This window comes from Coregonus lavaretus (assembly GCF_964263955.1).
Source record: "Coregonus lavaretus genome assembly, chromosome: 25".
Lineage (NCBI taxonomy): Eukaryota > Metazoa > Chordata > Actinopteri > Salmoniformes > Salmonidae > Coregonus > Coregonus lavaretus.
Window position 1 is genome coordinate 22091396 of NC_140012.1, and position 26325 is coordinate 22117720.

The window sequence follows — 26325 nt, forward strand, 5'->3', positions numbered from 1 at the left end:
CTGCAATATGTAACTTTTTGGGTGACCCTACCAAATTCACATAGAACTGTGAGTTATAGAGCTGTCATTCTCATTGAAAGCATGTCTAAGAAGCAGTAGATCTATTCTATGTGTAATTTCTCTATCTTTCCCAGTCTTAAATTTCGTTTTTGCATCTTTTACTTTCGGTTTTGTACACCAGCTTCAAACAGCTGAAAATACAGAGCACAGTGAAAGGGAGGGGGTAAGCTGAAGAACCCGAAACAGAGAAGGAGAGATGGGCAACAGCAAAAGTGGCTCCTTGTCCAAGAGCTGAAACTGAACACCAAGTACAGTGAGGAGCAGCTACAGTGGCTTGCGAAAGTAATCACCCCCCTTGGCATTTTTCCTATTTTGTTGCCTTACAACCTGGAATTAAAATGGATTTTTGGAGAGTCTGTATCATTTGATTTACACAACATGCCTACCACTTTGAAGATGCAAAATAGTTTTTATTGTGAAACAAACAAGAAATACTTCAGCGTGCATAACTATTCACCCCCCCAAAGTCAATACTTTGTAGAGCCACCTTTTGCAGCAATTACAGTTGCAAGTCTCTTGGGGTATGTCTCTATAAGCTTGGCACATCCAGCCACTGGGATTTTTGCCCATTCTTCAAGGCAAAACTGCTCCAGCTCCTTCAAGTTGGATGGGTTCTGCTGGTGTACAGCAATCTTTAAGTCATACCACAGATTCTCAGTTGGATTGAGGTCTGGGCTTTGACTAGGCCATTCCAAGACATTTAAATGTTTCCCCTTAAACCACTCCAGTGTTGCTTTATCAGTATGCTTAGGGTCATTGTACTGCTGGAAGGTGAACCTCCATCCCAGTCTCAAATCTCTGGAAGACTGAAACAAGTTTCCCTCGAGAATTTCCCTGTATTTAGCGCCATCCATCATTCCTTCAATTCTGACCAGTTTCCCAGTCCCTGCCGATGAAAAACATCCGCACAGCATGATGCTGCCACAACCATGCTTCACTGTGGGGATGGTGTTCTCGGGGTGATGAGAGGTGTTGGGTTTGCGCCAGACATAGTGTTTTCCTTGATGGCCAAAAAGCTCAATTTTAGTCTCATCTGACCAGAGTACCTTCTTCCATATGTTTGGGGAATCTCCGACATGGCTTTTGGCGAACACCAAACATGTTTGCTTATTTTTTTCTTTAAGCAATGGCTTTTTTCTGGCCACTCTTCCATAAAGCCCAGCTCTGTGGAGTGTACGGCTTAAAGTGGTCCTATGGACAGATACTCCAATCTCCGCTGTGGAGCTTTGCAGCTCCTGTTATCTTTGGTCTCTTTATTGCCTCTCTGATTAATGCCCTCCTTGCCTGGTCCATGAGTTTTGGTGGGCGGCCCTCTCTTGAGAGGTTTGTTGTTGTGCCATATTCTTTCCATTTTTTAATAATGGATTTAATGGTGCTCTGTGGGATGTTCAAAGTTTTTGATATTTTTTTTTATAACCCAACCCTGATCTGTACTTCTCCACAACTTTGTCCCTGACCTGTTTGGAGAGCTCCTTGGTCTTCATGGTGCCCCTTGCTTAGTGGTGTTGCAGACTCTGGGGCTTTTCAGAAGAGGTGTATTATACTGAGTTCATGTGACACTTAGATTGCACACAGGTGGACTTTATTTAACTAATTATGTGACTTCTGAAGGTAATTGGTTGCACCAGATCTTATTTAGGGGCTTCATAGCAAAGGGGGTGAATACATATGCACACACCACTTTTCCGTTATTTATTTTTTAGAATTTTTTGAAACAAGTTATTGTTTTCATTTCACTTCACCAATTTGGACTATTTTGTGTATGTCCATTACATGAAATCCAAATAAAAATCAATTGAAATTAGAGGTTGTAATGCAACAAAATAGGAAAAACGCCAAGGGGGATGAATACTTTTGCAAGGCACTGTATGTACCTGGTACCTAGAACCTACAATTCTGGTCAAAAGAAGTGCACTTTATGGCGAATAGGGTGTCACTTGAGGTGTAGCCACTGTCTGATCCTTCTTTATTTCATCTTCAATAGGTACCAGACCTTCCTGAAAGAGTGTCCCAGTGGGCTAATCAGCAAGCAGTTTGAGGCCTTCTATGCCAACTTCTTCCCCGACGCAGACCCCAAGGCCTACCAGACCCCAAGGCACACCATGTCTTAAGAAGCGTTGACTCCAACAGGTAACAGATGGATGGATGGATGGATGGATTATATGATCATTAGAATGTACCTACTGATTTGCACTGCTCTGCATAATTATTGCTTGTGGCTTATAGATACGGTGTAATTCAATTATTTTGAATCCTGCAGTGATGGGACACTGGACTGTAAGGAGTACATCGTCGCGCTGCACCTGACCTCCTCTGGGAAGACCAAACAGAAACTGGAATGGGCGTTCAGCTTGTACGACGTCGACCACAACGGATCAATCACCAAGAACGTGATCCAAGAGATTGTCAAGGTGAGTCGTAGAGTCATTGTGAAATAGGTGTAAGAGATTAGATGTGTTAGCATCATGTTTTCCGTGCTGCTCAAATCTCTATAATGATGAAACAAACGTTCTGTTTATAGTCGATATTCAACATGATCTCCAAAGAGGACTAGAGGAATCTTCCTGATGATGAGAACACACCAGAGAAGAGAGCTGATAAAATCTGGGACTTCGTTGGCAAGAAAGAAAATGGTAAGCCTTGTTTTCATGTTTTAAGAATCACCCAAAGAATACTGTAGTTCACATAAATCTTTTTTCACAACTGCCACCAGTTGGCCCCAAAACATTGACAACAAAGACATATTGAAACTGTTGAGCGTGAAAAACCCAGCAGCGTTGCAGTTCTTGACACAAACCGGTGCGCCCGGCACCTACCACCATACACCGTTCACAGGCACTTAAATATTTTGTCTTGCCCATTCACCCTCTGAATGGCACACATACACAATCCATGTCTCAATTGTCTCAAGGCTTAAAAATCCTTCTTTAACCTGTCTCCTCCCCTTCATCTACACTGATTTAAGTGGATTTAACAAGTGACATCAATAAGGGATCATAGCTTTCACCTGGTCAGTCTATGTCATGGAAAGAGCAGGTGTTCTTACTGCTTTGTGCACTCAGTGTATATTTTACATATTATGTCCTTGAAAGTTGTTAATGTTTTCAGAATTCTGGTAGTTTATTTGTACATTTCTATAGTTACCAGTCACATTCCATCTCTTTGCAACCCTTTTAGCTCTTAATATGTTTCTCTTGTTGTGTTTTCATGTAGGCCTATTGTTTAATTTAATCAATCATTCATAAAATATATTGTATTGTATATTGAGCACATTTGCAATTTCTCTGGAGGATGACACCATTGCAGCTTCCCCCACCACCAGACACCTTGGTGTAACTTTTGACTCTAACCTCTCATTTGAAGCACACATCTGCAACATCAGATCAAATAAAATAAAATGTTATTTGGCACATGCTTTGTAAACAGCAGGTGTAGACTAACAGTGAAATGCTTAATTACGGGCCCTTCCCAACAATGCAGATAGAAAGAAAATAAAGAAATAATATAAAAGCGATAACACGTAATAATAAATACACAACAGTGGAGGCTGCTGAGGGCAGGATGGCTCATAATAATGGCTGGAACGGAGTAAATGGAATGGCACCATCACATGGTCACCATGTATTTGATGTATTTGATACTGTTCCACTAATTCCGCTCCAGCCATTACCACAAGCCCTTTCTTTCCAATGAAGGTGCAACCAACCTGCTGTAATACCCACGGAGTAACGATAACTTGGCTATATACACGGGGTACCAGTACCAAGTCGATGTGCAGGGGTACGAGGTAATTGAGGTAGATATGTACATACTGTATAACTAGGATTAAAGTGACTAGGCAACAGGATAGATAATAAACAGTAGCAGCGGAGTATGTGATGAGTAAAATAAAATAAAAGTTAGTGCAAAAAGGGTCAATGCAGATAGTCCGGGTAGCTATTTGGTTAAATATTTAACTAACTATTTAGCAGTCTTATGGCTTGGGGGTAGAAGCTGTTCAGGGTCCTGTTGGTTACAGACTTGGTGCATAGGTACTGCTTGCCGTGCGGTACCAGAGAGAACAATCTGTGAATTCTATAAAATCAAGAAAGTGTCATTTTTCCAAATGCATAACATCGCTCGGATCAGTTTGTTCTTGTCCACTGTGGAGTCTGAGAAGCTTGTGCATGCCCTGGTAACATGTTGGCCTGTTCAAAATAGGATCAAATTGAATATCATGGTTGATGCGCCTTCAGAAAGTATTCACACCCCTTAACATTTTCCACATTTTGTTGTGTTACAGCCTGAATTTAAAATGGATTACATTTAGATGTTTTATCACTGGCCTACACACATTACCCCATAATGTCAAAGTGGAATCATGTTTTTGGAAAGGTTTACATATTTAATAAAAAATGAAAAGCTGAAATGTCTTGACTCAATAAGTTTTCAAACCCTTTGTTATGGCAAGCCTAAATAAGTTCAGGAGTAAAAATTTGCTTAACAAGTCACTTGCATGGACTCACTCTGTGTGCAATAATAGTGTTTAACATGATTTTTGAATGACTACCTCATCCCTGTACCTTACACATACAATTATCTGTAAGTCCCTTAGTCGAGCAGTGAACTTCAAACACAGATTCAACCACAAAGACCAGGGAGGTTTTACAATGCCTCACAAAGAAGGGCACGTATTGGTAGATACAGTGTAGGTAAAAACAAAACAAAAAAGCAGACATTGAATATCCCTTTGAGCATGGTTGCCGGAGAGGAAGGAAACCACTCAGGGATTTCACCATGAGGGTGACTTTAAACCAGTTACAGAGTTGAATGACTGTGATAACTGAGGATGGATCAACAACATTGTAGTTACTCCACAGTACTAACCTAATTGACAGAGTGAAAAGAAGGAAGCCTGTACAGAATACAAATATTCCAAAACATGCATCCTGTTTGCAACAAGGCACTAAAGTAATACTGTAAAAAATGTGGCAAAGCAATTTACTTTTTGTCCTGAATACAAAATGTTATGTTTGAGGCAAATCCAATACAACACATTACTGAGTACCACTCTCCATATTTTAAAGCATAGTGGTGGCTGCATCATGTTATGGGTATGCTTGTAATTGTTAAGGACTAGGGAGTTTTTCTGTATACAAAAAACCCAGAATGGAGGCAAATTCCTGGAGGAAAACCTGGTGGCAGGTTGCCTAGCAGTTAGGAGTGTTGGGCCAGTAACTGAAAGGTCACTGGTTCGAAATCCCCAAGCCGACTAGGTGAAAATTCTGTCGACATGCCCTTAAACCTAATTGCTCCTGTAAGTCTGCTAAATGACTAAAATGTTTTTTTTTTTTTTAAATATGTTCTGTCTGCTTTCCACCAGACACTGGGAGATGAATTAAACTTTCAGCAGGACAATAACCTAAAACTCAAGGCCAAATCTACATTGGAGTTGCTTACCAAGAAGACAGTGAATGTACCTGAGTGGCCGAGTTATAGTTCTGACTTAAATTTACTTGAAAATCTATGGCAAGACCTGAAAATGGTTGTGTAGCAATGATCAACAACCAATTTGAAGAATTTAGAAAAATAATAATGGGCAAATGTTGCACAATCCAGGTGTGGAAAGCTCTTAGAGACTTACCCAGAAAGACTCACAGCTGTAATTGCTGCCAAATGTGCTTCTACAAAGTATTGACTCAGGGGTGTGAATACTTATGTAAATGACACAACAAAATGTGTAATAAGTCAAGCGGTATGAATACTTTCTGAAGGCACTGTACATATGCCAACCTCTAGAGAACTATTCCCCAGCACGCACCCTTCAATTATCTGACTAAATATCCTGGTCACACCAACCACAACCCTGCGCAGCATGGGTGACAGGGCCTTCTTACATGTGGCCTCTCAGCTCTGGAACACTCTACCTGTACATGTCACAGAGGCTGCTTCAATTTCCTAATTTAAAACACAACTAAAGACCTACCTATTCAAGCTAGACATGTTAAAATGTGATGTTTGATCGCCTCATTTGCTTAATATCTATATTTTGCATTAGTAGGTAATATTTTGATGTAATGTGATTTTCTACTTTTTCATGTATTGTTGCTGTTTCATTTTTTTCTACCTTATGTACATTGAGCATGGGAAATGCGCTCCACAAATTACATATTATTATTAATATTATTGTATTATTAATATTATTATTATGATTTGTTATTATTATAATTATTTTATCTGTTGTGATTCCTGTCCTCTCAGATAAGCTAACAGAGGGGGAGTTTATCCAGGGAGTGATGGACAACAAGAACATCCTCAGACTGGTCCAGTTTGATGAGCCACAGAACATCCAGGAGAGAATAAAGGAGATGAAACAGTAGCAGCCGAGTACTCCATAAAAAAAAAGTACTTTCACTTCATCCAGGTTAGTCTCTATGGGATAAAATCATCACATCAAGAGAGACCTGATGCTTGCAGTTTTTGTTATGTTTGTACTATAGTCAAGGATCAAATTGTTAAAAGTTTACAAGGGGTATGCTATGTTTTGTTGTTGTTGTAAAAGCAGATGTTAATTGGTCAATTCTTAGGACTACTGGGAGGCTTAGGCCTTAGATATATTCAGGATGCTTTGAACATTGTTATTATTATTATTATTATTATTATTATTATTATTATTATTATTATTAACATTGAATGAACATTCAAAACTTGACAACTTGGCTTGAGGTACTAAAAGTACAAAACAAAATACTTGAGGCATTTCCATATAGCCTTTTCTAATTTGTATGACTTACAACACTGTCCAGACATAGTTTAAAACAAGTAGTTGCATCGGCAAAACTGTGAAGAAGTGGAATAATAGAAGAAGTATGGAGAATAACAGTAGTGTTATTGCTGACATAAGCACACCCAATTACCCTATATTTTTGCCCATTGTAAGGAAAGAGTATTTTTCTACTGACTTACGTTAGCTATTGTGAAAGACTAAACAGATGTGTGGGAAATATGAGTTGGTCAAGGCTTGAGGCAAAAATGCAGACCAGAGCCTGCATTTGGGCCTGTTTTAATTATTGTTCATGTTTTGTTTAATTCAGGGCCCTAGGAAATTGTTGTTGCTTTGAAGCTAATTTCCTGCAATTCTACATAGTGTAAAATGACTCATGACATCTTATGTGTCGGCTATTACATTATAATTTATATAAACCGTCAAGTATCAATTTAGATAAACATATTTTTCAGAAAGTGATTAGCTCAATTGATAGCAACAGAGTCACACATTAGGCACTCCCCATCACACCAAAATAAGTCCCATCACCACCATTACCCTGGGCAGCCACTCCATCCCACTGTCTTCCTCCATCTCCAACCTTAGAGTGTTACTAGACCCCTCCCTCACTTTCTCCGGCCACCTAAAATCAGTCTGCAAAAAATCATTATTTCACCTGAGAAACATCACCCCGGCTTCGTCCTGTTCTCTCCAAACCTGATCTGGAAAAGCTGTTCAACTCCCTCGTCACCTCCCGACTCGATTACTGCGATGCCTTCCTTGGTGGTCTCCCCTCAAAAAGCACCCCCATTCTTGCCTCTCTCCACTGGCTACCCATCCAATTCAGAATCAACTTCAAAACCCTCAATGCCTTTGGTCCCCAATACCTCAGTGAACTCCTCAGCCCAAAACAGTCTTCACACTCACTCCTGTCAAATGATCAAAGACTCCTTGCAGTCCCAAAGACACACTTCAAAACAATGAGTGACCGAGCATTCTGCTGCCTCGGTCCCCGGCTCTGGAACGAGCTCCCCCCCATCTAAAGGTTTTTTATTTAAATGGTTTCTCTCAACGTAAATAGCTTTGTGATTTGCATCTGTAATTTATTATTATTATTACTTCTGTAAGGATGAGAATTGGATATTCTTGATTGATTAGAATGCCTCACGTGTGTCAATAAATTCCTGTCTATCACGTGAACTAATTTGGATGGTGGTTGCCTGAACCAGAGTAAAGTCACTTCCTGCTGAGCTCCTTATGCTGTCTCATGTCCAAGTCTTATCTTATAGCTGATGTTCCACTCCCCAAACCTTCCAAACAGCGCGTTACACTTCCAAAGTATTTTTTTAATTCATCGACTTTAGAAGGTCGTAACTCAGCCTCTGAATTTCATAGACAAACCAAAGATATCCACATGTGCATCGGAGTTGCGTCTTTCTCATGGAATTTACATCTTGTTTCTAGCCTAAAGAATTGCGGAGTAAAGCGTCGGTATAGATTGCTTAATATAATCAGGATCCATTTTTTTGCCTTCACATTTTTAAGCTAACAAGGTGTACACTTTTTGCCCTTTTTTCTAACAAGTGGTACGGCGTACCCCCGCATACCCCCTCAAATCGAGCGCTGACTATATTACTTGCACTTCTTCAAGTGTGCCATCTGAACAGCTTGTCCATGTGGTATCTGTTGTGTGTCGTTACCGTATACCTTTTTATTATTTAGTCATCAGTATCAGAGATTTGTTTCAAACACAAACGGTAATACAATATTCCTTTAATGTATTACTATACGTTTTTAGATATGACAAATACATAATACCCACATCATGCACATTAACTGTAACACATATCCTTTCCAATATCAACATTTTCTGACAACAAATAATTTACACTTACCTGTTAATGCTCTACTGTTTTGACTCCATTGGTTTGTGTTTTTATACCTGCAGCAAGTACCTTTATGTGATAAAGTTTCTTTGAGTAATTTGATTGTTTTTCTGATAAAAAGTATGTACATAAATATGTGTACAAAACATTAAGAACACCTTTCTAATATTGAGTTGCACCCCCTTTTGCCCTGAGAACAGCCTCAATTCATGGGGGCATGGACTCTACAAGGAGTCGAAAGCGTTCCACAGGGATGCTGGCCAATGTTGACTCCAATGCTTCCCACGGTTGTTTCAAGTTGGGTAGTGGACCATTCTTGATACACACTGTTGAGAGTGAAAAACCCAGCAGCGGTGTAGTACTTGACTCAAACAGGTGCGCCTGGCACCTACTACCATACCCCGCTCTAAGACAGTTACATCTTTTGTTTTGCCCATTCACCTTCTGAATGGCACACATACACAACCATGTCTCAAGGCTTAAAAATCCTTATTTTTCCTTTCTCATCCCCTTCATCTACAATGATTGAAGTGGATTTAACAAGTGACATCAATAAGGGATCATAGCTTTCACCTGGATTCACCTGTTCAGTCTATGTCATGGAAAGAGGTGTTCCTAATGTTTTGTACACTCAGTGTATGTATTATGATTTATCATTAAACTCATATTTGTAATAGTGGCACATTACTCACATACACGCAAACAAAATGATACACAAAGGTACCATACAAAGAATCTGTACAAAGATACAACAACACCAATCTCATTGTGATATGCCAGACGTGACCCTTGTCTATCCAAGCAAGGACTTGTATCGCGTCCTCGCTCCTCGCCTCCTCAAACCCCATTGGATTAGAAAGCCAGGGTTCTACCCTCTGACTTTCTCCTCGAATGGGTTTTGAGAAGGAGGCGAGGAGAGAAGACGCAAGGAGTATGCAATTGAGATTCTCCCCATCTGTCAGGAGACAAGGCACCTTAACAGTTCATAACAGTCTGGAAAGGGAGGGAGCAGGGTTGGGGAGTAACTGATTACATGTAATTAGTTACATGTAATCTGATTACAAAAAACTAACTGTAATCAGTTACGTTACCAGCAAAAATATTGTAATCAGATTACAGATACTTTTGAAAAACAAGAATCTTTTTTATTTTTTTTGTCATTTAGCAGACGCTCTTATCCAGAGCGACTTACAGGAGCAATTAGGGTTAAGTGCCTTGCTCAAGGGCACATCGGCAGATTTTTCACCTAGTCGGCTCGGGGATTAGAACCAGCGACCTTTCGGTTACTGGCACAACGCTCTTAATCACTAAGCTACCTGCCGCCACAGATGACTACTTCTTGGATTACTTTTAAATTCACAAATGAAGTTTGTTTCGGTTTTCTCAGTGACAATCAATTCCGCATTGAAAAAAGGTGCCAGTTTGTTCCACCTGAGCGAGTCTGACCACAAGTCAGAGACCACTATGATGACACCAAATGCGTTCGATGGATCCTTTTCGTCTTCTTCTAATGCCTCTTCAGGGGAAAGTAATCCAAAAGTAACTGATAGTAATCAGATTGTTACTGAGTTTGGGTAATCCAAAAGTTACATTACTGATTACAATTTTGGACAGGTAACTGTAACAGATTACATTTAGAAAGTAACCTACCCAACCCTGACCAGGAGTATCCACAAGATGGAGGAGGTCAGAACTCGCTCTCCTCCAGTATCTCCTCCATGGTCTCTCCCAGCGTCATCTCACCATCGCTACTTGACAGGCTCTTCCTGGTGTGGAACTCCAATCCTCCCATGTTTCTCTCCCTATCTCTCCACCCTGCCACCTCCCCTCCTTCCCCCTCTCGTCGGCCTCCTTCCCCCTGCAAGGCCACCTGCAGCAAGTGTGAGTGTGTGGAAGGGCCACCCCCCTCCTCGAATGATTCGCTCTGCTGGGAGCCGTGTGTGCGTCGGCCTCTGGAGCACTTCCACAGGTGTTTGAGGGGCTCGCCCCGGAAGTTGATGCAGGGCGTGACCTGGAAGTGGTTCGTGAACAGGAAGAGCTGCCATCGCTTTTTCAGCTCCGCCTGGAACTGGAGATAACAGATTTTTAATTGTGTTTTTATTTTTATTTATTTATTATTTTCTATTACGATTATAACGATTTGTTAAGCTAACACTTAGGCTAAAGTAAATTGAACTGCTAGTTTGTGGATAGTTACCTCTCCATTGGCGAAGCAGTACAGCACAGAAACCAAGAATCCCTGAGAGAGAGGTATGACACATATAATGATTGTATTCAAGGTAACAAACATTAGCGTTTCTCTACCGGACCATTTTCCAATTGCATTATTATCAAGACAAATTTCTCCCTCTAAATGTAGTTCTTAATGGGATCAGGATGTTTTCCTTTCTTTACTCAACAGGAACATAAATCAACGGAAACATATTCAAACATCTTTGTTATGGTCTTGTGGAAGGTGGCCATTTTGTTTTCAGCTCTTACCTGGAAGGAGCTGAGGGTGAGGTTAATGAAGTTCCTGGCATAGCGGCTGCTTCCCTCCACACTCTCGTCTATCAGTATAGTGAAAACTACCTCGTGGATCCCCAGTAGAGGGATCAGGACTAGCGTAGCCCTGGCCAAGCTAACATAGAAAAGGAAAGGAGTTTTGGCATTCAGACAGTACTGAGGTTCAAATAAAATAGTTGCTTGAGGGTGCTGGGTACTCCTGTCACAGTTCAGAGTAAACCTTTAGAGGGACAGTAGCCTACCTGTATCTGTAGTCTGTGAATTTCACTTGATCTGCCTTTAACTTTGAGAGCAGCAACATTAGTATTTTGATGAATATGTAGAAAATGACCTGCAACACAAATCAATTATATATTATTTTCTGAATAAACAGTAAGAGATGCTTATGTTGTGTAAAAAGTAAACTGTGTCTTTAAGAGAAGAAACCCTATCTTATTGGGATCAGTGCACTCTAACAATTCTACCCTATATGACATGCTTGTGACAACCACTGCTCTGGCTGATGTCTATGTCACATGGTCTCAACTATTGATCTTAGACATCCCAAAATCAGTGTGAAATCACTGGAAAGCTCACGAGCTGATGCCCCAAGTGTGTCAGTCTTGTGCAATTTTGGCGTACACTGTAGAGTCATATGGTTTGATAGACGATTTATAATTGTCTCATGTTCTTAGATATCAGTGGAGCCTTAGTTGAGTGGTGATACAGGGGGTTGCTATAGGTTATATATTGTAGGTTGCTACTCACCAACACAGATAAAGTGATGGGTCCCCTTATTATCCACCAGATCCATCTATTCTTATTGGCCCAGCACCTTAGGACAGGAGAGATTCAAACAAGATTTGGGCCTACAGCATCAGCTTGTATCATAGACTATTGGGTATTTACACAGATCAGTACTGATTGATTACTTTATGCGAACAGACAGAAATATGATCAGAAGTCTTGAAATGAGTGGTGGAAATGCTCCCAAAATACTTACCCTTTATTTTCATATAAAGCTTTGGTTACTGTCCATGGCACCACAAACACAAATGGAGTACCTTTAGGAAGAAGAAAAAGTATTTTGTTGCCATAAATTGTCAATCTATCTTCATTAGAGCCTTACCCTAGCCAATGAACATGTGCCTTTCAAACATTAGAGCCTTACCCCAACCAATCAGAATGTGTCTTTTAAACATTAGCGCATTACCTCACCCAATCAGCATGTATCTTATAAACATTAGAACCTTACCCCAGCCAATGAGCATGTATCGCTTGAGCAGCCGTCTCTTGGTGAGGACGGCGGTGAAGAGGAGGGTCTGGAGGAAGATGGCTTCCACCAGGAGCCAGAAGTAGTTACAGGCTACAAAATACTCCATGAACACCCGGGAAGCCTTACATACCACCATTATCTACAGGAAGAGGAAAGATTAGATGAAATATGATAATTACAGTGCCTTATTATTCTTGTTGAATAAATGTATCTTACATCATAGTTTCTTGTGACAGACGTTAACGTAAGAGCACACCTGAGATTTGGTTCTGGGTGCCAGGATTTCTTATATCATAAGAAATAAGTATTCTGAAGGTCAGCATGGACGAAAATGCAATGTTTTTAATGATTTTCTTAACTAACTCTACAGGACATGAGTACCACTGAGTTGGAGTATGAGTTCCACCCTGGGTCGTCGCTGGGTAGTTTGGTGTACATGACATGTAACACGATCTCCTTTATGAAGACTGCAATGGCTCTCAACATGAACGACACAAACAGATTCATGTGGATGTAGTTCCTCGTACAGTGGAGCTTCCTAGAAGAGACAGAGGTTGGCATTGACTCAAACCCACCACTGACTATTTAGTGTGGAAATTGATTTTGTGATTATGTTACGAAGATGAATGCTCAGTACATGGGCAATCCAATGTAGTTTATAGTGATCAATAGCATCATCTGTAATCTTGTCATCCTGCCTCCCCTGGTATCTGTTTTATATTTGATTATCAATGAATGACATTGAACACTGACCAGTGGGTTTGAATCGATGCCATGACTAAGGAGTATGTCATTGCTTTGCAATTGTGTCATCGCCCTACGATAGTAGAATTAATCATAATCATCATCAACATGTGCTTAACCCCCGGATCCCTGAGCTCTAGCAACTTGACACTAACCTGAGAATGCCCATGAGTAGAGTGGCCAGAGAAAGGGAGGAGAGGGACAGAGAGTAGCCGACGATGGAGATGACTCTCAGGGCTGCTTGGCGAAACAACTCATCCTCCTGGAAGACACAGACAAGGAAAATAAAAGGTGAAAAAGAGGCAATTGACCTCAATCTCTGAAACTCACTTAGATAATACCTTTGATGATAAAGTGGTAACAATACATGGTTATAACATCTGCAGAAAAGACAGAAATGCCAAAGTTGGAGGTGTTGACGTTTATATTCAGAACCACATTATTGTAAAGCTTAGAGAGGATCTCATGTTAAATACTGTTGAGGTAATATGGCTACAGGTTCATCTGCCTCACCTAGTATGGCTACAGGTTTATCTGTCTATAGCAGCTTCCCGCCCATTCTGGTGGGAAGCTGCTATAGACCACCAAATGCTAATGTATGTGATATCAACAGAGAGGTATATTTTCTGGGTGATTTAAATATTAACTGTCTTTCATCAGGCTGCCCACTCAAGAGAAAGCTTCAAACTGTAACTAGTGCCTGCAACCTGGTTCAGGTTATCAGTCAACCTACCAGGGTAGTTACAAACAGCACAGGAATGAAATGTATTGATGACATCTTTACTAATGCTGCAGAAATTTACTTTAAAGCAGTATCCAAATCCATAGGATGTAGTGATCACAATATAGTAGCCATATCTAGGAAAACCGAAGTTCCAAAGGCTGGGCCTAATATAGTGTATAAGAGGTCATACCATAAGTTTTGTAGTGATTCCTTTGTTATTGATGTAAATAATATTTGTTGGTCTGTTGTGTGTAATGAGGAGCAACCAGACGCTGCACTTGACACATTTATGAAATTGCTTATCCCAGCTACTAATAAATATGCACCCATTAAGAAAATGACTGTAAAAACGGTTAAATCCCTGCAGATTGATGAGAAATTGAAAAATTGTATGGTTGAGAGGGATGAGGCAAATATAATGGCAAATAAGTCTGGCTGCACAACCGATTGGCAAATGTACTGCAAATTGAGAAATCATGTGACTAAAGTGAATAGAAAGAAGAATAAACTACACTATTAAACAAAGATAAATGGCATAAAGAATTATAGTAAAAAGCTTTGGAGCACCTTAAATGAAATTATGGGCAAAAAGGCAAACTCAGCTCCATCATTCATTGAATCAGATGGCAATATCAGTGGGTTTTGTGATGAAAAAGCCAACTACTTAAGTGATTTTTTCACTGGCAAAATTAGCAAACTTAGGCATGACATGCCACCAACAAACACTGACACTACACATCCAAGTATAACTGATCAAATTATGAACGACAAGCATTGTAATTTTGAATTCCTTAAAGTGAGTGTGGAAGAAGTGAAAAAATGATTGTTGTCTATCAACAATGACAAGCCACCGGGGTCTGACAACTTGGATGGAAAATTACTGAGGATAATAGCGGACGATATTGCCACTCCTATTTGCCATATCTTCAATCTAAGTCTACTAGAAAGTGTAGGCCCTCAGGCCTGGAGGGAAGCAAAAGTAATTCCGCTACCCAAGAATTGTAAAGCCCCATTACTGGCTCAAATAGCCGACCAATCAGCCTGTTACCAACCCTGAGTAAACTTTTGGGAAAAAATGGTGTTTGGCCAGATACAATTATATTTTGCTGTAAACAAATTGACAACAGACTTTCAGCACGCTTATAGGGAAGGACATTCAACAAGCACAGCACTTACACAAATGACTGATGATTGTCTGAGAGAAATAGATGATAAAAAGATTGTGGGGGCTGTTTTGTTAAACTTCAGTGCGGCTTTTGACATTATTGATCATAGTCTGCTGCTGGAAAAACGTATGTGTTATGGCTTTACACCCCCTGATGTAGTGTGGATAAAGAGTTACCTGTCTAACAGAACACAGATGGTGTTCTTTGATGGAAGCCTCCCTCTCCAACATAATCCAGGTAGAATCAGGAATTCCCCAGGGCAGCTGTATAGGCCCCTTACTTTTTTCAATCTTTACTAACGACATGCCACTGGATTTGAGTAAAGCCAGTGTGTCTATGTATGCGGATGACTCAACACTATACACGTCAACTACTACAGCGACTGAAATGACTGCAGCACTTAACAAAGAGCTGCAGTTAGTTTCAGAATGGGTGGCAAGGAATAAGTTAGTCCTAAATATTTCAAAAACTAAAAGCATTGTATTTGGGACAAATCATTCACTAAACTATAAACCTCAACTAAATCTTGTAATGAATAATGTGGAAATTGAGCAAGTTGATGTGACTAAATTGCTTGGAGTAACCCTGTATTATAAACCGTCATGGTCAAAATATGTTGATACAACAGTAGCTAAGATGGGGAGAAGTCTGTAAATAAATAAATAAATAAAGCGCTGCTCTACCTTCAACAAGGCAGGTCAACTGTCAACAAGGCAGGTCCTACCGGCCCTAGTTTTGTCACACCTGGACTACTGTTCAGCCGTGTGGTCAGGTGCCACAAAGAGGGACTTGTAATTGGCTCAGAACAGGGCAGCGTGGCTGACCCTTAAATGTACACAGAGAGCTAACATTAATGATATGCATGTAAATCTCTCATGGCTCAAAGTGGAGGAGAAATTGACTTCATCAGTACTTGTTTTTGTAAGAGGTGTTGACAAGCTGAATGCACCGAACTGTCTGTTTAAACTACTAGCACACAGCTCGGACACCCATGCATACCCCACAAGACATGCCACCAGATGACTCTTCACAATCCCCAAGTCCAGAACAGACTATGGGAGGCACACAGTACTACATAGAGCCATGACTACATGGAACTCTATTCCACATCAGGTAACTGATGTAAGCAGTAGAATCAGATTTTTTTTTTAAAGATACAAACAGTGGCGGCTCCTGAAAAAATTCTCAGGAGGGGCAATTTTTCTGATGATTTAGGTGACCTACACACATTTAAAAAAAGATATGTCCAGCAACAACATGAAGACAGGGGCAGCATATAAGTCAATACCAGAAGCATTTATTGACTGATCTCAAAAGTGTTGGCTTACCAGGGTTGGTGGAGCCCTCAGTTTCATCTTTGCCTCGCAAAGCTAACTCAAACACTCCGCAAAACTTCACACACTGGATTAGCCGGCTGAGGATGTGGCGGTTCTTGCTAATGTCGTAGTAAATATATTTGTTATAGTGAATATGGAATATGATATGTTGAGTAAAATGTTGTGCTAAGATCTATTTAGGTCAGGAGCTGGTTATAAGTTCTGTTCCTATCCAATAACAATGGACAAAAGGGTCCTATCTTGTCAGCCTTGTCAGCAGGTGGCCAAGGACAACACCCACGCCATAGGCCTCTCAGTTCTTCCAACTCACGAGTTCTTGCTCTGAGGACACACACACACACAAACACACACACACACACACATCATCACTGTTAAACACACACACACACACACATCATCACTGTTAAACACACACACACACACACAAAAATCCCCTCTCTTAGGCTGAACATTTGAAGACAGAGAACCCGACTCAGAGCCAATGCAACAGTGACAGTAGCCTGGAGGTGACCTCGCCCAACTCATCAGGACCAATCAGAAGATCAGAACTACTAGATTGAACCTACTTCATTTATTGCATAAAATGTCTGCACACAATGTTTCGGGGCTCTCTTCAGATAATAATAATAATAATAATAATAATATGCCATTTAGCAGACGCTTTTATCCAAAGCGACTTACAGTCATGCGTGCATACATTTTTGTGTATGGGTGGTCCCGGGGATCGAACCCACTACCTTGGCGTTACAAGCACCATGCTCTACCAGCTGAGCTACAGAAAGTGGATACTCATGGATGCGCATTGCAATTGTAAAATGTCAACACAATTGGAGACACCACGTCATTTTTGGAGACATGTTATTGACAGTAAACTATTGTAGATGCGACTGCTAACTAAATAAAACATTTTAGCTGGCTAGCTAATCATCTTAGCTAAATGTGGGGCAAACAATTCAGTTATTTACCGTTAATTTGAGGGATTGGGGTGAAAGAAATCGAGTTACATAGTGATACTTTACGATATACTGTATTGACAATATCGCAATATTTTAGCGCTAGTTGGCTGTACCTGCACCAAAACACCATTATTGTTCCTTCATAGCTTGTTCTCAATCTTTTCACATTGGGAGCCAATTTGTTTTCAGCACTTTTATTTCCATGACTGATCAAAACTCGTTCTCATGGCTTTCTGATCCCTCTGCAACAGACATATGGTGCGCAATAAAATCACAGTATCGAATCGCAATACGTATAGAATCATGAGACTCGCAATGCTGATGCATATATCTTATCGTGAGGTTCCTGGCAATTCCCAGCCCAAGTTCATTTGCCACAACAAATCTCTTCGCTAGCAAACGCGATGTCTTCTCCAAAACGGCAATGTGTCTCCAGCAATGTTTACTTTTTTGACGTTCTATGGCATCTCCACTTTCCAAGCATATATGACCACATGTAATATTTTGGTAAGTGATGCAAATAGTGAACTATGTAGGGCCAGGATGTAAAATATATGTAGCTGCAGCAATTTCTCTTATCTGATATGGTAAGTAATGGGGCTTAATTTATAGCTCCCTAAGAGTTTGACGAACGGGTCCGTGAACGCGATTCCAGATATATTTACCTCTGAATAAACTGCCTTTATTACACCATATCCACCCTGTCCAAAGTCTCTACTTGGTCTCAGTTGGTTCTCCAGTAAACTTGTGATTATCAACACTAACCTCATCGTTGTGGCGGCGGACAGCTAGCCTGTATCCCTCGTCATCCAGTTGAGTGAGTGGCAATGTCTTTTTTCGTTCGTACCAATTTTTGGAAAATCCTCGGGTGTAGGACTTTCCGCCTTTAGTAGAAACCTGTTGAATTATTAAATTTGGTCTGGGAGGTCCTAATTGTTTCGTTGCCAATTTATCTTCATTTGTTCGCCGACAAAAAGGAACTTCTTTCAAACAATCCACTCTTTTCTCAGTTACGTTCATGGTTACGTCACGTATGACGAAAGCGCGTAAGTGCAAGCCCACAGACACCCATAGAGAATGTATTGAAAGCTTTGAAATTTGAAAAAAATTGATTTTACATGACAGGCTATGAGAGACTTCTGGGCGATTTTCAACTTGACTGAAATCGCCCCAAAAACGGGCGGGGCCATTTGAAGCACGACTTTAGCCTGATTTGACATTTAGTGGCTGGCAGATCAGACGTGAACACTGATAACTGCTGTTGCCGTGATATAATTGATTAGAAAAAAATCCCTTCCTTTTCCCGTTTGGCAGTGCGTCGCCCATATCGCCCTATTGAACAGGCCGTCCCTGGATACAAATACACCTTATGGAACAGCGGGGACTGTGGAGAGACACACACACATGTACAGACACACGCATATGCACACGGGCACTGGCACACGCACTCTACGCACACGTACATTGTAATTTTGTTGTATAGTGGTCATGGATATGTGGTGGTGTGACAATGTTACATGATGTACTGTTTTATCTTGTCTTTTATGTGTAATATAAGTGTCTTAATGTGTTTGGACCCCAGGAAGAGTAGCTGCTAACGGGGATCCCTAATAAAATACAAATGGGACATTCTGCTTTTTAACTGGAATATGATTTATTGTTGACATTTCAGTTGCAAGGCCTTTTCTAAATGCAAGGCAAGTCTCCTCTGTTTCCTTTCACAGCCTTTTCCTCACCTCGGCTTTAAAGTAGTATGGTTCATCACATTCTGTCTTGTCCCGCCAGGCTTCCGTAGAATTCTCCTGGAGTCGCCAACACCCATTGGATAGACACTCCCTGTACACACTCCTGGAGTCATCTGGGTCAGGAAGACAAGAGGAATCAATAGATTGGTTAATGAGAGATGTGCTCACGTTCCAACCATGTTGGAAGGCACGTTTAACTATGCTTCTACTTCTGTGGGGTACTATATGAAATGTTATGATGTTGTGTTGTGCAATCACATGACATTATAGATATGGAATGTATGGATAAATGTGATATGAAGCCTCCAGACTCACCCTTTGTAATCCAGGGAAGGTAGGAAGGACAGGGCACTGACACGTTACCGGGGGCTGAGTGGGGCCAACACACAAACACGTCAAACGTCCCATTACAATAGATTCCTGAAAGGACAAACAAGTAAAGAGTAAGAGACAAACAGAAAAGTACATGAATAATAATGTGCTATTGCTTAACTCAAAATGAATTTCCATATAGATCAATTGCTGCACTGACAGTCTGGCCGCAATTAAATTACAATACACATTGTATCAGAAACATACTACATTGATACATGGAACTGGCCAGGGCCAAAAATAAACTGATCACCAGTTTCTGAGAAGATGCTTTCTGCTAAAATCCTGGTGCAGTTCTCCCTATATGCATTCCGTTTGCAGATCAACTCTTCAAGCGTCATCTTCATGGCGTCAGCTAATGGGGGAACCTAATAAAATAAAATCAATCACAGAGCCCACCACCTTTCATGTCAAATAAGACAGTTAAAAAGAGAGGAATATTTTATGATAAACTATACATTTTAACCACCCCCAACAACGTGCCAGGAAGACTGAGGGGGATGTGGTTTTAGTGAGAGTCCACAAGATGGCAGTATTTGAGTAGAATTCCTGCTGAGGTATCTAACTACAAAACCTCAATCGTCGTTGTTAGGAGTCTGTGTAGGCAATTTCACAAGCCTAGGGCTCAATTCAATCCGTATTGCTGAAGTTCAGCGCTGTAGTGCGATTTAAATGTAAAGGTAATTTCCGATTGAGCCGACATATGCAAGGTTAACCGTGAATGCAGTCTCCGCAGATGCAGGAACATTGTCTTTAATTTTAAATTGCGCTATAGCGCTGAACTTCGGCGATACAGATTGAATCGAGACCCTAATGTCATGTGATCTAAACTAATAGAAGTAAATGCACCTGTTTCATTTACTCTGAGGAGAGAAATCAAAATGGGAGATTTAACCACCAGTAACTCAGTTAGGCTGCGCTTACACAGGCAGCCCAATTCTGATCTTTGGACAATTATTTGCATGTCTGATATCTATCTGATCTTTCCCTAATGTGTAAACATTCAAAAAAACTACATGGAATCTGATCTTTTGACTTTTGATTCATACCACCTCCATATGGCTGCGTTTACACAGCAGCCCAATTCTGATCTTTTACCCAATTATTGGTATTTTGACCAATCAGATTAGATATTTTGTAAATGATTGGGCAAAAGATCAGAATTAGGCTGCCTGTGTAATCTGAATCCTGATACAAACCCAATCCTCCATATGTGACCTCTGTCTGGACGCTCAAATCAGATTTTTTTGCTCTTAAGTGGTTTGATGCTGAGTTCATAACCAAGTGGGAAGGTGGTCATTACCAGTTGTGAATTCGTAAATACCAGTTGGATGCATTCACGTGCTTTGAACTCATTGAGAAACGTTGATTGGCTAATGGCCAACAAGCTGTAAGTACAGCCATCATGATTGTAAATAAATTATAGTGTTCAAAAAACTTATTAATATATTTTTATAAACCATGTTTTGTTTTTACATTTAACTTCCGAAAATCCTGCCAAAAATGCTTATCGAAGGTAATTTCCTTAGTAGGTGATGTCAGAGGTCAGCATGTGGGAAAAGTCGGAGCTCAGGGATGATAGACGAGTTTCCAACTAATAATTACGAGGAGGGGCGTTCAAGTGGATTTTTCCCAGTCGTATGTGGTAAATACCACCTTCCCACTTGGTTATGAATTCATCATTATTGCACACGACCTGACATTACCATGACAACCACCCCAAAATGTACAGTAACAGTGATGGGAAATGAGCATTACATCTGTTTGCTACTTCAGAGGCTACATCAGTGTGAATGCGCAAATCTGATATGGGTCACATGTAAAACTATGTGTGGACAGTCAAGAAAAATATTCTGAAATATAAATGAAATCAGATTTGGGTTCTTAGGGTGGCTGTGTAAACACAACATATGCTTGGTCCAAAATGTAAAGATACTGCCCAGTGTTTCCAGATTTCTATTAAATATTACCTATATATTTTCCTTCCAAAATTGTTTAATGAAGTATGTTAAAAATCAGCTTTTCTGTGTTGCAATGGTGTGAGCTTACCCCAACAACAGAATGGTGAATGGTGTGGGTGTATACCAGTTGTTAAAAATATTCATGCAAGTAGACCGCTGATTGGCCAGCTCATCCTCTTCTAGACCGCTGATTGGCCAGCTCAAGAGATTACGTTATATTCTATGAGGAAATAGCAAGCATTTTTTAAATGGTCTGTTTGAGATACAAGTTTGAGGTGGGGTTTTTGAGATGTTTTTTCTCCAATTTATACTTTGGCCACAAATATGAGTATAGGATGAGTCAACAACATTATTTGGATATTAACTTTGAAAGGTAACTGAGCAGTTACTTTAAGATATCTTACCACATGATTTGGCAATGTTCTTTAGAAATAAAACATTGACAAAATGTAATAAATTCAATTATTCTAGTGACAGACCAACACTTCTCTTCTGTTTGTAAAGTAAACAGAGAATCAAGGTTTTCCCATTTAGAATCTGTTATTCCACAGGTGGGGTGCAGTACCATAGAAATATAATCCAATGGATTCTATTTCTATGTGCGGTACTCTTTCTCTGACTAACATTCCCTGCCTTGCCTTCACACTGCAGTGGGGATACATACTGTATATCTATCTGAACTGTGTAACCTCCCTGTGCCTGTCCGTTCTATTCCCCCTCCACCACCACCTGTTCCACTGTGATCTGTCCTATCCTAGGAGCTCCCTGACTTTCTAACGCTTCAATTGACCCCTTCTGTCTCTTGTCATCAGGTTGTCTGGACAGCAGTTATCACAGAGGAGTGTGTGTGTGTGTGTCTGTCTGTCAGATCTCTCACTACTATCTGGGGTGAAAAGAAGGTACAGGGGCTCTCCTCTACCTTAAGAGAAAATGTTTTAAAATCCACTGAGACACTTAAGGGATTCTGAGCTTAACTCAGTTACAGATTGAGAGAGTGCTGATATAATTGAGGGCCTCGGAATCAAATCCGAGAGATCTCTGCTGAGATCATGTTTATCATATAATATGTAGCTACTATTGAGTAAAGGGATGTACTTACAGTAAGTACCCAAGGTAATACTGAAGGCATAGAGTTTTAGGAGTTACTCAGATAGAATCATACTTTGGAAATTTGTCGGTACATTTTATGTGCTGTATACTGTATGTCTGTTTCTGGCTGTTCTGGTACATGTTGTGTGCGCCAGCAGATTTTGTGATAATATTTATGTCTGGAGTGATATCTATGGATATATGTGCGCCATGCCATGCAACCCAGTACATTATCATATAGCCACGTTGCTAAGCAACTCCAAAGTTCTTGCATATCCCAGTCGCATATCTGTTAAAAAAACAGATTTCAAACCATAAATTCAGGCCTTATCATCTCACTGTGTCAGTGTTTATGGTTTTAAAGTTCAACGGTAGCAATTCATCCTCTCAATCAGATAAAGGATTTAATCAAATTATGTTTCTCTGTTGTCAGGTTGGAATATTTGTGAGATTACTTCAGTACACTTTTTTAACAGAACATTTGTTTTTTAATATTTTAATTAATATTCTATATGGATTTTAGGTACTATATATGTTCAAATAAATGCTCAATTACGTTTTTATTTTTTACTGACCCTCCTGTGCTGACAGAGAAAACAAGTAAGAAAAGTTGTTAAATATAAAATGGCTCCAAAACTGGTTTACAATCAATATTCTGTAGAAATTGTATTCAGATTAATACATGCACATGTGTGTGTCCTGCGTTTGTGTGTGTGTGTGTGTGTGTGTGTGTATATATATGGGCGGCAGGTAGCCAAGTGGTTAGAGAGGCGAGCCAGCAACCGGAGAGTCGCCAGTTTGAGTCCTGGGTCTGACCGGAAAAAATCTGGTGGGAAGTGAGCTGGCAACCGGAGGGTTGCTGTTATCAAATCCTAGATGCCATTGCCTGCCATTGTACATTGAGCAAGTCACTTAACCTGTTTGTGTGTCTTTTTTGGGGATTGGGATAAACCAGATGTCACATTTTGGTTGGACCTTGTGCACAACTGACAAATAAAGTGATCTTAATATTAATGTGTGTGTGTGTGTGTGCGCGCAGCTGACCATCTTACCTGCAGACTGGAGAGGAGCAGTAGGAATAAAGGAGAGAGAGTGGTACTCCCCAGTGCCCACCCCCCTCTGTGCCAGGCTGGTCGTAGCATGAGTATGGCGCTTTGTTTACATATAAGCTGGATGGCACCTCAAGGACCCGCCTGCCATCGATGCCCTCTTCACACTCATCCTTGTCTTAGCTCTCAGCATCCACACCACACGGAACCAACACATGGACACAAGCCTCTTCTCTAAAGTGTCCAGTCCTTTCACCAATGTGGTTTTCCAGGTAAAGATGATTTGAGACTTGTGAACGATTTATGTGCTTGGTTAAGCTGACTTACTCACGGTGTAGGCTGCTCTCAGTGTTTGGCTTCTAAGCTGATTTTTGAAAGGCAGTCTTCTCTCTTCTATGTAGGCTCGCCTCGAAACAGTGGGTTTTCGTGTAAAGATGATTTGTGATTGGTTTAGGTAAATCTTTACAGGTGCCTGGTAGAGATGGAGCCTGCTTCTCTCCTGTTTAGGATCGGTGTTTCACTTCTTTTAGGTGTGGTTGATATTCTAAAGGTAAATTCTTCCTGTAGCTCTAATGTTTTGGGAATAAAAGGTGTTCTTCTCTTGGTTGACAGATGTTTAGTAAAGATATCCAGGCACTTATTCTAGTTGTGGTTTCTTTTGGAGCAATGTTCTCCATTTCATTGAGGCTTTAAACGAGACACTCCTTTTTAAGTTGTGATCAGTTTGGTAAAGTTTTCTCTGACATCTCTCCTAGTTTTAGTATTTGATAAAGTTGTCCTCTGTCCTAGTTGACGTACGTTAATAAAGTTGTCCTCTGTCCTAGTTGATGTGTGTTAGTAAAGTTGTCCTCTGTCCTAGTTGACGTACGTTAGTAAAGTTGTCCTCTGTCCTAGTTGACGTGTGTTAGTAAAGTTGTCCTCTGTCCTAGTTGACGTGTGTTAGTAAAGTTGTCCTCTGTCCTAGTTGACGTGCGTTAGTAAAGTTGTCCTCTGTCCTAGTTCACAAGCGTTAGTAAACTTGTCCTTTGTCCCTCACCTAGTTGACGTGTATTAGTAAAGTTATCATCATCTTCTTAGTATTTGGTAAAGTTGTCTTTGGCTCGTCTGCCTGTCGCTGTGTGTTTGGTTAAGTTGTCTTCGTCTCAGGCTGTGTCTCAAGGGTTCTGTTGTCTGTCCTCCCTGATGACCTGAATGCGACTGAACAAGTCTGTGGATCCTCACCCATCAGTCTGCCTCCCCCTTTTCTCCGCCCGGCCTTGTCCCAGCCAATCAAGATAAGACAAGGGAGAGCTATTTTACTAGAATGACTTTATAGTCCAGGAGGGGAACGCACACACAAGCAGAAAGTATACACACACACGCACACATGCATGCACACACACACACACACACAGCCACATCATAAGGTGTGCAGTGTTGATCCCTGACTGGGGCTAAAGGTTCAGTGGCAGTTTTATGTGGGTGGTTCTCTCACAGTAAGAGGGCCTCATCAACAGTATTTGACACTAATGGGATCTCTGTGTGGTCTAATGGATCTACAAACGCACCACAGGGGCTGCAGGGGCCATGACCAAACACACAGGATGGATCATAAGCCAGAGAAACATGTTGTACTACTGTTCATGCACTGTGCAGATGGTGCAGCCAAAATAATACATCTCTAATAAATCAAATCAAACTTTTCCAAAGTGTACTATAAGTTTAACAATAAATAGCACATTATATACAAAGAGAGGGGGTTTAAAACTATGTGTGGAAGTAAACTACATTCATCAGACATTTAGAAAGAAAGATAAAAGCTAATCAATAGATAACCTTATTTCACTATTACATCACTGTGTAAACAATGTGCTATATGAGGATGGTTGATTATAGTGTTATTTACCACCTTGTTTACAGCGTTATTTACCACATTGCTTACATGTTGACATAATAGTGAAATAGGGTTATGAAAGAGAAAAAGGAAACTTTGTTCAAGATAAAAAGTTATAAACGCCTATAATAAAAGGGAAACATTACCTAGAGGAAACCTAGAGGAAGATAAGATATATGGAGGAAGATATGACAATTCTCCCAGTCCCCACCGATCAATGGTACTTTGCAGGACTGTCAGTGTGGGGAGGGCCTGAGGTGCCAGTCTGCCGGGGTTGACTCACTTCTAGTTTAATATTAAAGCCCTACTATCGCTCTGCGGGGCCAGCTTTGTTTGTCACACAGTTACAGTGTCCTTTGTTTTGCCACTGGGCTCTCCACAACTGTAAGAGAACGAAATATCACGGGGTTGTTATGGTTAGGGTTAGGGTTTAGTCAGGATGTGGACAGCTAGGGTTAGTTATTTATATGCACATCTAGTATTTCTCAGGTGCTAGGCATGAGAACATAATCACACAGGTCATGCTATAAAACAACTGGAGAATGCCATATGCCTGGCCTCGCAACAGCAACCCAGAACTATTTATCCTCACGGTGTTGTGCACTTTCCAGGTGGAGGATTGAAGGAGTTGTTTATGCTTCCGATTTATATTAAAACAGCCGTAACCTAACGTCAGCTATTATTTACATTGTAAAATAGGCTTACATCCACATTGTAAGATAATTCGACACTGAGAGTAAGGATATTTAGTGTAAGACTAAAAGGCAATTACAGTATAGCACATCACATTATACTAATGTAGAGTGTTTACTGGCCTTCACAAGAGCAGGGTGTAATAAAATCCATGTTGGTGTGGGT

General features: G+C 40.5%; 2 protein-coding genes across 2 annotated transcripts; one reads left to right on the plus strand and one right to left on the minus strand.

Moving 5' to 3' along the window:
* Window positions 1–256: 256 nt before the first annotated feature.
* On the plus strand, window positions 257–6419 carry rcvrnb (recoverin b; the record flags this gene model as incomplete). Its single annotated transcript, XM_084141305.1, is given in 8 exon segments — window positions 257–287; window positions 290–329; window positions 2045–2144; window positions 2147–2190; window positions 2321–2471; window positions 2582–2611; window positions 2615–2693; window positions 6301–6419. Coding segments are annotated over 8 exon segments (594 nt in total).
* A 2143-nt stretch (window positions 6420–8562) lies between these two features.
* On the minus strand, window positions 8563–24760 carry glp2r (glucagon-like peptide 2 receptor). The gene is made up of 13 exons (XM_084141675.1): window positions 23598–24760; window positions 19749–19863; window positions 19439–19543; window positions 19115–19236; window positions 13351–13457; window positions 12833–12989; window positions 12431–12590; window positions 12179–12239; window positions 11944–12010; window positions 11439–11527; window positions 11173–11311; window positions 10889–10930; window positions 8563–10759 (listed from the first exon to the last, which is right to left on the minus strand). Exons 1-13 carry the CDS (start codon window positions 23685–23687, stop codon window positions 10379–10381), a joined length of 1635 nt encoding a protein of 544 aa, XP_083997801.1. The 5' UTR covers window positions 23688–24760; the 3' UTR covers window positions 8563–10378.
* Window positions 24761–26325: the final 1565 nt, after the last annotated feature.